Source organism: Aulonocara stuartgranti, assembly GCF_965226115.1.
Source record: "Aulonocara stuartgranti genome assembly, chromosome: 18".
Taxonomy (NCBI): Eukaryota; Metazoa; Chordata; class Actinopteri; order Cichliformes; family Cichlidae; genus Aulonocara; species Aulonocara stuartgranti.
The window spans coordinates 217,031-230,373 of record NC_138954.1 but is presented as its reverse complement, the minus strand read 5'-3'; the positions used below and the strand labels follow the sequence as shown (position 1 = coordinate 230,373).

Genomic DNA, 13,343 nt, shown 5'->3' with positions numbered 1-13,343 from the left:
AAATAACTGTACAACACAAATTAGAATGAAGGGTAAATTTAACTGGGAAAGAATAAGATAAAATATATAAATTAAAGTTGAAAATAAAATAACTGTACAACAAAATACACAATATAGAACTATATAAGAATGTATGAAGAAATATAAATATAAATAAATATATACACAATAACAGCAGCTGTACAAGTATTAACTGGAAATGAAGAATATAGTGTCCAGTGTTGTGCAATCCACATTATGTGTTGTGCAGTGCAAATATGCTTAAAGTTATTTAAGTGATGAAGTGAAAACAATGTCCAGAAAGTCCAGTGTGTGTGTAAGAACCATATGTGTGGGTCAGTACTGTGTGGTGGTGTGATTGAGAGACCGTATCGCCTGCGGGAAGAAGCTCCTCCTCAGTCTCTCTGTGTTGGTCTTCAGGGAGCGGAATCGCTTTCCTGACCTCAACAGAGAGAACAGTCTGTTGTTGGGATGGCTGAGGTCCTTCACCATCTTCCTGGCCTTGGTCCAGCACCGCCTGCTGTAGATTGAGTGCAGGTCAGGGAGCTCGGAGCGGATGGTGCGCTCAGCTGACCGCACAACCCTCTGTAGAGCTCGTCTGTCCTGCATGGTGCTGTTCCCGAACCAGGTTAAGATGTTTCCCGTCAGGATGCTCTCTATGGTGCAGGAGTAAAAGTTCCTGAGCACCTTGGAGGGCAGTTGGAAGTCTCCCAAGCGTCTGAGGTGGTAGAGACGCTGACGGGCCTTTTTCACCACGGTGTTGATGTGACAGGACCATGACAGGTCCTGCGTGATGTGAACTCCGAGGTATTTGAAGCTGTCCACTCTCTCCACTGGGCACTCGTTGATGACGGGGGTCTGGTAGTTCCTCTCCTGCTTAGTTCTGAAGTCCACTATCAGCTCCTTTGTCTTACTGACGTTTAGAAGGAGGTTGTTCCTCTGGCACCAGTTCTCCAGATTCCTAATCTCCTTCAGGTAGGCCGTCTCGTTGTTATCAGAGATCAGGCCCACCACGACGGTGTCGTCAGCAAACTTGATGATGGTGGTGGAGCTGGTAGTGGCCACGCAGTCATGTGTACAAAGAGTACAGCAGGGGGCTCAGAACACACCCCTGGGGGGCTCCAGTGCTGAGAGTGGTGGAGGCTGAGACATGTCCGCCCATCCTTACTGCCTGTGGTCTGCCAGTTAGGAAGTTCTTATGGCCTCTGACAGTGGACTCATCTCTGTGCTTGTCCTGCTAGACCTCAGTGCAGCGTTCGATACTGTTGATCATAATATCCTATTAGAGCGATTAGAACATGCTGTAGGTATTACAGGTACTGCACTGCAGTGGTTTGTATCATATCTATCTAATAGACTCCAGTTTGTGCATGTAAATGGAGAGTCCTCTTCACACACTGAGGTTAATTATGGAGTTCCACAGGGTTCAGTGCTAGGACCAATTCTGTTTACATTATACATGCTTCCCTTAGGCAGTATCATTAGAAGACATAGCATACATTTTCACTGCTATGCAGATGACACCCAGCTCTATCTGTCCATGAAGCCAGATAACACACACCAATTAGTTAAACTGCAGGAATGTCTTAAAGACATAAAGACCTGGATGGCTGCTAACTTTCTGCTTCTTAATTCAGATAAAACTGAGGTTATTGTACTTGGCCCTGAAAATCTTAGAAATATGGTATCTAACCAGATTCTTACTCTGGATGGCATTACCTTGGCCTCCAGTAACGCGGTGAGGAACCTTGGAGTCATTTTTGACCAGGACATGTCCTTCAACGCACATATTAAACAAATATGTAAGACTGCTTTCTTCCATTTGCGCAACATCTCTAAAATTAGAAATATCCTGTCTCAGAGTGACGCTGAAAAACTAGTTCATGCATTTATTACTTCCAGGCTGGACGACTGTAATTCATTATTATCAGGATGTCCTAAAAACTCCCTGAAAAGCCTTCAGCTAATCCAAAATGCTGCAGCAAGAGTCCTGACAGGGACTAGAAAGAGAGAGCAGATTTCTCCTGTTTTGGCTTCCCTTCATTGGCTTCCTGTTAAATCCAGAATTGAATTCAAAATCCTGCTCCTCACATACAAGGTCTTAAATAATCAGGCCCCATCTTATCTTAATGACCTTGTAGTACCATATCACCCTATTAGAGCGCTCCGCTCTCGCTCTGCAGGCCTACTTGTTGTTCCTAGAGTATTTAAAAGTAGAATGGGAGGCAGAGCCTTCAGTTTTCAGGCCCCTCTTCTGTGGAACCAGCTTCCAGTTTGGATTCAGGAGACAGACACTATCTCTACTTTCAAGATTAGGCTTCAAACTTTCCTTTTTGCTAAAGCATATAGTTAGGGCTGGACCAGGTGATCCTGAATCCTCCCTTTGTTATGCTGCAATAGATGTAGGCTGCCGGGGGATTCCCATGATGCATTGAGTTTTTCCTTTCCAGTCACCTTTCTCACTCACTATGTATTAATAGACCTCTCTGCATTGAATCATATCTGTTATTAACCTCTGTCTCTCTTCCACAGCATGTCTTTATCCTGTCTTCCTTCTCTCACCCCAACCGGTCGCAGCAGATGGCCGCCCCTCCCTGAGCCTGGTTCTGCCGGAGGTTTCTTCCTGTTAAAAGGGAGTTTTTCCTTCCCACTGTCGCCAAAGTGCTTGCTCATAGGGGGTCATATGATTGTTGGGTTTTTCTCTGTATCTATGAAGCGCCTTGAGGCGACTTTTGTTGTGATTTGGCGCTATATAAATAAAATTGAATTGAATTGAATTGAATTGAAGTTGGAGATCTACTGACACATAGATGAGCTGAGTCCCAGATGCTCCAGCTTGGTGGTGAGTGTGGAGGGAATTATGGCGTTAAATGCAGAGCTGTAGTCTATGAAGAGCATTTTAACATAATTCCCCCTTCTAGTGTCCAAGTGAGTGATGTGTGGAGGAGATGAGAGATGGCATCGTCTGTGGAACGATTTGGACGGTAAGCGAACTGTAGTGGGTCCAGTGTGTCTGGTAGTGAAGAAATGATGAAGTCTCTGACCAGGCGTTCAAAGCACTTCATCACTACTGAGGTGAGGGCTACAGGGCGATAGTCATTGAGAGAAGCAGGGTGGGGTTTCTTCGGGACAGGAACAATGATGGACTCTTTGAAGCATGTGGGGATCACCGACTGAGATAAAGAGATGTTGAATATCTCAGTGAACACAGGAGCTAGCTGGTATGCGCAGTCTCTGAGGATACGACCTGGGATGCCGTCTGGTCCTGCTGCTTTCCTGGTGTTCACTCTTTTGAAGGCTCTCCTTACTTCATGCTCGGAGATGACGAGCACGTTTCCGGTGCTGGCAGTATCTTCCTGTCTGCAGCCGTTAGCGCCGCTAGCACTAGCATTGTTGGAGTCCTTAGCTGCAGCCTCGAAGCGAGCATAGAAAGTGTTCAGCTTGTCTGCCAGAGTCACGGCCGCGTTCGTCATACCGGTTGTTGGTGCTTTATAGTCCGTTATTGTCCTTAGTCCCCGCCACAAGCTCCTAGAGTCACTCTGTTGGAGTTGTGACTCTAGTTTCCTCCCGTAGCGCTGCTTCGCCTCTTTCACCGCCCTCCGCACGTTATATGACGCAGCTTTGTACAGGTCCATGTCCCCCGTCGTGAGTCCCGTGTTGTAGGCAGCAGTGCGGGATCTCAGAGCGTCGTGGATGGTTTTATCCACCCACGGCTTCTGGTTGGGAAACGTTGTGATAGTCTTTGTCTCCACGGTATCATCCGCTAGTTTCCCGATGAATCCCACAACAGTAATACCTACAGCATGTTCTAATTGCTCTAATAGGATATTATGGTCGACAGTATCGAACGCTGCACTGAGGTCTAGCAGGACAAGCACAGAGATGAGTCCACTGTCAGAGGCCATAAGAAGATCATTTGTAACCTTCACTAAAGCTGTTTCTGTGCTGTGATGAGCTCTGAAACCTGACTGAAACTCTTCAAATAAACCTCTGCAGATGATCTGTTAGCTGTTTGACAACTACTCTTTCAAGGATGTTTGATATAAAGGAAGGTTGGAGATTGGCCTATAATTAGCTAAGACTGCTGGGTCTAGAGATGCTTTTTGAGTAAAGGTTTAACTACAGCTAGCTTGAAGGCCTGTGGTACATAGCCGATCATTAGAGATAGGTTGATCATATTTAAGATCGAAGCATTAATTGATGGCAGGACTTCTTTGAGCAGTTTTGTAGGAATGGGGTCTAAAAGACACGTTGATGGCTTGGAGGAAGTAATTATTGAAGTTAACTCAGAAAGATCAATTAGAGAAAAAGAGTCTAACTTAACATCAATGGTACTAAGAGTAGCTGTAGATAATATTACATCTGTGGGATGATTACTGGTAATTTTTTCTCTAATGATAAAAATGTTATTTGTGAAGAAGTTCATGAAGTCATTACTAGTTAACGTTAAAGGGATGGTTGGCTCAACAGAGCTCTGACTGTTTGTCAGCCTGGCTACAGAGCTGAAGAGAAACCTGGGGTTGTTCTTATTTTCTTCAATCAGTGATGAATAGTAAGATGTTCTGGCTTTGTGGAGGGCTTTCTTATAAAGCAGCAAACTATTTCTCCAGGCTAAATGATGATCCTCTAAATTTGTGACACGCCATTTCCTCTCCAGCTTACGAGTCATCTGCTTTAGGGTACGTGTTTGAGAATTATACCACGGAGTCAGGTACTTCTGACTAGAGACCTTAGTTTTCACAGGAGCTACAGTATCCAGAGTCGTACGTAGTGAGGAGGTGAAATTATTACCAAGATGATCGACCTCTGTTAGAGTAGTGTTCAGATAGCTGCTCTGCTCTGTGTTGGTACAGGGCATTGGAGATGATAACAGTGGGTGGATTATATTCTTTAACTTAGTTACAGCGCTTTCAGAAAGACATCTACTGTGATAAAGTCTACTCTCCACCGCTGTGTAATCAATTATTGTAAATGTAAATGTTATAAGGGAAATGATCAGACAGGAGAGGGTTTTCAGGAAACACTGTTAAATGTTCAGGTTCGATGCCATATGTTAAAACAAGATCTAGAGTGTGATTAAAGTGGTGGGTGGGTTCTTTTACATTTTGAGAGAAGCCAATTGAGTCTAATAACAGATTAAATGCCATGTTGAGGCTGTCATTTTTAGCATCTACATGGATGTTAAAATCACCCACAATAATTATTTTATCTGAGCTCAGAACTAAATCAGATATAAAGTCTGAGAAATCAGACAGAAACTCTGTGTAAGGCCCAGGTGGACGATAGATGATAACAAGTAAGACTGGTTTCTGAGTTTCACAGCTGGGGTGGACGAGGCTAAGCATCAGGCTTTCAAATGAATTAAAAGTCTGTCTTGGTCTTTCATTAATTAATAGGCTGGTGTGAAAAATTTCTGCCACACCTCCCCCTCGGCCTGTGCTTCGAGGTTTCTGGTAGTTAGAATGACTCGGGGGTGTTGATTCATTTAAACTAACATAATCATCCTGCTGCAACCAGGTTTCTGTAAGGCAGAGTAAATCAATTTGTTGATCAATTATTCAGTCATGTACTAACAGAGACTTTGAGGAGAGAAACCTAATATTTGAAGGCGCCTGTAAACAAGTATTCGCAGACACACCTGCATCCATACACACACACACACACTCATATCTGCAAACAGGGGGAAGGAGGACAGCACTACCAAAAATACATATAATAAAAGATAAGTCCATCGCTGCTCAGGGAGCCTGGGTCACTCCTCTCGCTACCTAGCCTGACCTGTCAGCTAAATCCACATCATCCTCTTCATGCATGTTGTCTTACTCCAAGCTGTATAGGCTCGAAAGCCTACTACCAATTAAGCATATTAGGTGATGTGCATCTCTGTAATGAGAAGGGGTGTGGTCTAATGACATCAACACCCTATATCAGGTGTGCATAATTATTAGGCAACGTCCTTTCCTTTGGCAAAATGGGTCAAAAGAAGGACTTGACAGGCTCAGAAAAGTCAAAAATAGTGAGATATCTTGCAGAGGGATGCAGCAGTCTCAAAATTGCAAAGCTTCTGAAGCGTGATCATCGACCAATCAAGCGTTTCATTCAAAATAGTCAACAGGGTCGCAAGAAGTGTGTGGAAAAACCAAGGCGCAAAATAACTGCCCATGACCTGAGAAAAGTCAAGCGTGCAGCTGCCAAGATGCCACTTGCCACCAGTTTGGCCATATTTCAGAGCTGCAACATCACTGGAGTGCCCAAAAGCACAAGGTGTGCAATACTCAGAGACATGGCCAAGGTAAGAAAGGTTGAAAGACGACCACCACTGAACAAGACACACAAGCTGAAACGTCAAGACTGGGCCAAGAAATATCTCAAGACTGGTTTTTCTAAGGTTTTATGGACTGATGAAATGAGAGTGAGTCTTGATGGGCCAGATGGATGGGCCCGTGGCTGGATTGGTAAAGGGCAGAGAGCTCCAGTCCCACTCAGACGCCAGCAAGGTGGAGGTGGAGTACTGGTTTGGGCTGGTATCATCAAAGATGAGCTTGTGGGGCCTTTTCGGGTTGAGGATGGAGTCAAGCTCAACTCCCAGTCCTACTGCCAGTTTCTGGAAGACACCTTCTTCAAGCAGTGGTACAGGAAGTCTGCATCCTTCAAGAAAAACATGATTTTCATGCAGGACAATGCTCCGTCACACGCGTCCAAGTACTCCACAGCGTGGCTGGCAAGAAAGGGTATAAAAGAAGAAAAACTAATGACATGGCCTCCTTGTTCACCTGATCTGAACCCCATTGAGAACCTGTGGTCCATCATCAAATGTGAGATTTACAAGGAGGGAAAACAGTACACCTCTCTGAACAGTGTCTGGGAGGCTGTGGTTGCTGCTGCACGCAATGTTGATGGTGAACAGATCAAAACACTGACAGAATCCATGGATGGCAGGCTTTTGAGTGTCCTTGCAAAGAAAGGTGGCTATATTGGTCGCTGATTTGTTTTTGTTTTGTTTTTGAATGTCAGAAATGTATATTTGTGAATGTGGAGATGTTATATTGGTGTCACTGGTAAAAATAAATAATTGAAATGGGTATATATTTGTTTTTTGTTAAGTTGCCTAATAATTATGCACAGTAATAGTCACCTGCGCACACAGATATCCCCCTAAAATAGCTAAAACTAAAAACAAACTAAGAACTACTTCCAAAAACATTCAGCTTTGATATTAATGAGTTTTTTGGGTTCATTGAGAACATGGTTGTTGTTCAATAATAAAATTATTCCTCAGAAATACAACTTGCCTAATAATTCTGCACTCCCTGTATACTGTGTTCCCAGATGAATCTTGAACAGCACATATAGTTGTTTTTTTCTTTATTTATTTTTAGCTGGTTTGCTAGAAATTGACTGGATTTATTACCATGTTCATTATTTTGTAAGTGTAGTCTTTGTACAAAGAATTTTTATTTTTTATTTTTTTATCAATTATCTCATTTAAATCTAGTTTTGTTTTGCGTATTTTGTTCAATGTTTCCTGATCTTGGTGGGACGCGTAGGCTTCTTCTAGTGATTTGATGTTTTTTTCTAATTCCTGAATATTTTTGTTTTCTTTTTTCTTTTTATGTGATGAGAAAGAAATTATTTTACCTCTCATCACAGCTTTCCCTGCTTCCCATAGAACAGAAGCTGATGTTTCGGGAGTGTCATTATAGTCCAAATATGAAGTCCACTCTTTTTTAAAATATTTAATAAAGTCTTCATCTTTAAGTAGTGATATATTAAATCTCCAGTTTTTTCTTGGTGTAGTATTATTCTTGTGCATTAGTGTTAAAGATACAGGACCATGATCGCTGACAGCTATAGGGTGAATCTCAGTGTCTGAAATGTCGTTCAGCAGTGAGCTGCTGACCAAAAAATAATCCAGACGAGAGTAGGAGTGATGGACATGTGAGAAAAAAGTATATTCCTTACTGGTGGGGTGAAGGGAGCGCCATGCATCGCAAAGACCAAAGTCGCTCATATACTGTTTGATTATATTTGTGGACTGCCAATTACGCTGAGTTCCCGCTGTATTGAGCCTATCCATGTCTTCATTTAGTCCAAGGTTGAGGTCACCTCCAAGAACAAGTGTGCCATCTAAGTGTTCAGAGAGTGCACTGAAAAAACCGTGAAAGAATGAGGGATCATCAACATTTGGACCATATACACTTGCAATACATAGCTTTTTATCACGTATAGATAGTTTAATGATTAAGAATCTGCCCTCTGGATCTATAACTGTATCGAGTACTGTGAAATTAATATTTTTATGTATTAAAATTGCTACTCCCCTTTGTCTAGAATTATAACAAGCTGAGAACACATTAGGAAACTCAGGTGTTTTAAGTTCATTCGAACCTCTAAGAGGTCTGTGGGTCTCTTGTAAAAGGACAACATCTGCCTGTAGTTTTTTGAGTTGGTTAAATATTTTTAACCTCTTTTCTCTGGAGCCAGCTCCGTTTATATTCCATGTAACAAACCTCAGTGCCCCCATAGATGACTGTGTATAACTAGGGATGTATGCTGTGTGCGTTGCTTAGACAGGTGGAGAGAATACGTCACTTATTCGTAAATAAAGAGAAGGAGAGAGAGAAAAAATGTGTGGCGAGATGCTCCCTGAGTTTGACTATGTGTATGCATATTTACTAATATGAGTACGCTTGGCTTAAGTGTGTGTATCCTAAACGACTGTGTGCGCTGTCTGACTGATGCAAATGTGCTGCTGTTGAGCGCATGACTATGCATGATCGTGCTGTGCGTATGTGTCGAAATAAAGGATGTTGTTTGTGGATGAGTCTGGAAGCAGGTGATCGAAGTAGTGAAAGAAAATAAAAAGAAAGAAACCAAGGACAATGGTGAGCAGCATAAAAAAGAGGGGGGGCGGGGGAGAAGAAAACCCCCCGGAAACATTCCAATTAAACCATTGACGGAGAGTGACGGTGTTCATTCTGCTATGAAATCACACTTAAGATGTGATTGATGTGAAGGATGATCAATGTTCAGCTCGAGCCGTCCCTCAGCGGGTAGATCGATGATGTGACCAGCGTGAATGTTAGGATGAACCTTTACTTTGAAGCAGATGACTTCCTGTTTGGCTTGGTGTTCGGCACACTGAATCAGCTCATTTAAAATGCTGATGGGCACTGGTTACGTGGCTGCTAGGGACATTGATGAGTATACAGACTCAGTCTGCGGATTTATCAGGAAATGCGTGGAAGATGTCGTCCCATCCAGAACAGTTAAATCCTTCCCAAATCAAAAACCCTGGATTAACGGAGATGTTCGCGTGGCACGGAGCACCGCCTTTGCCTCCGCGAACACATCGGACTACAAACACGCACATTACCAACTCCGGAAGACGATCAAAGCAGCCAAACGTGAGTACAGGGACAGGGTGGAGCAACAGTTTGACAACCCTCGGAGTATGTGGCAGGGACTAAACACGATCACAGACTTTAGAGGGAAAACCAGCACACCGCAGACCACAAACAAACAAAACAGTGAAGAAGGCGCAGCAGCGCCTCTTCTTTCTCAGGAGACTGAAAAGATTCGGCATGAGCCCCCGCATCCTCAGGACCTTCTATCACTGTGCCATTGAGAGCATCCTCACTGGATGCATCACCACCTGGTATGGCAACAGCACCGCCTACAACCGCAAAGCTCTCCAGCGAGTAGTGCGGTGCTCTGAACGGATAATTGGAGGTGAGCTTCCCTCCCTCCAAGACATCTACAGGAAGCGGTGCCTGAGGAAAGCGGGGAGGATCATCAAGGACTCCAGTCACCCCAGCCATAAACTGTTCAGACTGCTTCCATCAGGAAGGAGGTTCTGCAGCATCCGGTCCCGTACCAGCAGACTGAGAGACAGCTTCTTCCACCAGGCCATCAGACTGCTGAACACGTCATAGACACCTCAGCTTCACTACTGGAACTTTAACATTATGCACTCCATACTGTACAGTAACGCCACTGTTTTGCACATGTCTCACTCTGTATATTTTATTTTATATATTCTATTCATTGTTTACTCTATTTAATTTGTAAAATATGTGTACACACACACACACACACACACACAGAAAAATATTTAGTATACACATCCAGAAATGCATATACTATTATATATTGTACATATATTTATTAGTTTCAGATGTAGCCATTATTGTATTTTGCTTGTTTACATTATTGTATTTTGCACAACTCTGTTGCTTGTGAAGCTCGCACACAAGAATTTCACTCACATGTGCTGTACCAATGTACCTGCACATGTGATGTGACAATAAAAGTGATTTGATTTGAATAAAAGTGATTTGATTTGGTTACCGTGGTGACCTAACAGGTAAACAGCCCTGCTCTGCAGGAACACGTATGACGGTGCCAACACGTTAACTTCCTGCGTCTGTTTATCTATTTTGTCTCACATCAATTATATCGTCAGTCATATTGTTATCACAAATTTTCAAATATATCTAGTGATAAATATTTTTGGCCATATTGCCCTGCCCTATTCCTGAGAGCCGACCACATGGACAAGCTTGTATTTCTGCACACTAATGTGGAAACTGAAAGGTAAGCACTGAGAAAACACTCCAACATGTAACATTTAATAAGTAAATTCCCTTTTTCAGGTTGCACAAAGTGTTCCACTGCAGGGCTGCATGTGTAGTTTTTAGCACTTTATGTTGTTGCTGTGTTTACGTGGATGAATCCTTCAAGCTGTTTCATTTGGATTTATTTCTAAGTTGCAGAGAGCATTTTTATTATTATTATTTTAAAATCAAAGTACTCAATAAGTAAGAGCTCAATGTTAAATTGTTTACATATTTTTCATGTTAAACAGAAGAGTTGATTTTTCATGAATGTAGTTTTTGATTGACTTCTGATAAGGCAGATGTGAACTTGTCCACGTACCCCTCAGTTTCATTTTAAGCATAGTTTGGACTGTTAACTGTGAGTTTTCCTACAATTAAATTCAGTCTTAACGTAATATTGCCTGGCTTTTAGTATTGTCTCCCCTGTACTGTCATACATACTGCATATTCTTGCCACTACACACCCAGTGTTGCTGCTGTCGCTATCGTGTGTGCTCGTTGTTCTTTAAATAACCCGAGCCCAGTTCCTTGTATGTGCATACATACTTTTGTCATTTTAAATTATGCAGAGCACAGAGTCGATGCGGATCACCTTTTCCTTTTCTTTTCAGAGCTTAAAGAACAAACGAAGATTTGAAGAAAAATTTTAACTTTTTATATTTTAAAAACTTAAAACTTCTTTTCACAAACAGTTTAAAAACAGTTTTTAAAAAGGTTAAAACATCTGACTAAAAACTTCAGTTCGTCTCATCAGTTATTGATCCTTGCTGGTGATGTCATGTGGTCACCACTTGTAGTATTTCCAGTCATGTGATCTGCCTGGCAGCAGCGGCATCCACGGTGGTTACGGGCTGCAGATTTTTCCACGGATCCTGCATCATAGACGGGCTGAAGTATTTCTGCACAGGCGCGTCTGAAGACTGAAACACACAGCAATGACACGTTTAAAACACGTCACAGACACACGTCTCTCACATGTCCCAGTTTGTTTGAAGAACTTCGGTCACGTGACAAATCTCGCTAACGGAGTCAGCTTTGCAGGAAGTTTTGGTTTAACATCTATTTATTAAACACTCACTACATCTGCTTCTCTCTGCTCTGAGATTACAGTGAGAGTGACGCCCCCCCCTCCCCGCAACCTCCGCCTGTCCTCGGGTGGACGACCTCTTGCTGATCATGACCCCCACCCAAGACAAAGAAGAGTCACCTGAAATCGATCTTATTAATGATCAGGCGGACTTATGAATGACTCACGGATCATCTGTACCGATCAGGCTGTCTGATTGGGAGTGCTGCCAGTTCTGATCCAGCCTCGGATCCTTACCTTGAAGTTCGGAGCTGAAGTTGGACTGAGGGACTGTGGCCGCCGGAAACCGTCCCCTCTGCGCCGCATCGGACCCCCGAAACCGCGCGAGCCGCTGCCGAACGCGGCCGGAGAATCTCCGAACCCCCCGGAACCGTTTCCGAACCCGGCTGGAGATCCGTCTCTGTATCCTCGATTAGAACCCGGAGAGTAGCCTGGAGATCCCGGAGAGTAGGGGGAGTAGCTCCGCGAGGAGCCTCCGTATGGGGAGCGGGGGAAGCCCCAGCCGGACGCCGGTCGTGGAGCTCCGGGACTCCGCTGATGTCTGTCTGGAGCGCGGAACATGTGAACGGGTAAAGAGCGGAAGAGGAGAATTAAACTGCTGCCACAGAACGACGAACAACACAACAAAACACTAGGAGGCCGGAACCGGAAACACAGCTTTCAGCTCCGCCCACAGACTGCAGCGCCGCTCAGCGGACCGCAGGGTGAACAGTTCTGTTCATATCCGTGTAAAGCAGGGCTCAGCAACCTTTAACACCCAAAGAGCCACTTGGACCCGGTTTCCACGGAAAAGAAAACTGGGAGCCGCAAATACTTTTTGAAATCTAAAGTCAAGTCAAGTTTATTTATAGAGCACATTTAAAAACAACCAAGGCTGACCAAAGTGCTGTACAGTAAATACAGATAAAAATACAATAGAACACAATTTCGTAAAACACCTCGCTGATCAAATAAAAAATAAATAAACAAATAAATTAAACCTTTCTAAAAGCCAATGAAAAGAGGTGAGTTTTAAGAGCAGTTTTAAAAGTTTCTAGGCTTTTGGAGAATCTGACGTGAGGAGGTAAACTGTTCCACAGTCTGGGTGCAGCCACAGCAAACGCCCTCTCTCCCTTTGTCTTTAACTTATACCTGGGAACATCTAAAAGCATCAGATCGGCTGACCTCAAAGATCTCCTGGGGCGATAAGTACTAAGGAGTTCTGACAGGTAAGAAGGTGCAGTGCCATTTAAAACCTTAAAAGCCAGCAGTAAGATTTTAAAATCAATCCTAAAAGCAACTGGGAGCCAGTGGAGAGAGCAGAGAACCGGTAAGACTTGACTTTGGCTAAAATCCGTAAATGATAAAAAGATCCCTTAACTACAGAGCTGATTAAGTGAAAATAACACTGTATATGTTGTTATTTTTACCTTTATGCTTTGTGTGAACAACTAAAGTAAGTAAGTAAAGTTTATTCATTAAGCGCTTTTCACAGACAGGCAGTCACAAAGCGCTGCACACAAATATTAAAATAAACAATACAATCAATAGACATTATACACAATGTAAAAGATCAAATGTAAATAATGTAAAGAATATAAAATACGTACAACAAAAGGCTTGTTTGAAAAGAAAAGTTTTTAACTGCTTTTTAAAAG

At 43.0% G+C, this 13,343-nt stretch overlaps 1 protein-coding gene across 1 annotated transcript; it reads right to left on the bottom strand.

Annotated features, from left to right (window-relative positions):
* Positions 1 to 11,251: 11,251 nt before the first annotated feature.
* Positions 11,252 to 12,394, bottom strand: mplkip (M-phase specific PLK1 interacting protein). The gene is made up of 2 exons (XM_082513079.1): positions 11,944 to 12,394; positions 11,252 to 11,539 (listed from the first exon to the last, which is right to left on the bottom strand). Exons 1-2 carry the CDS (start codon positions 12,265 to 12,267, stop codon positions 11,426 to 11,428), a joined length of 438 nt encoding a protein of 145 aa, XP_082369205.1. The 5' UTR covers positions 12,268 to 12,394; the 3' UTR covers positions 11,252 to 11,425.
* Between the last annotated feature and the right edge of the window lie 949 nt (positions 12,395 to 13,343).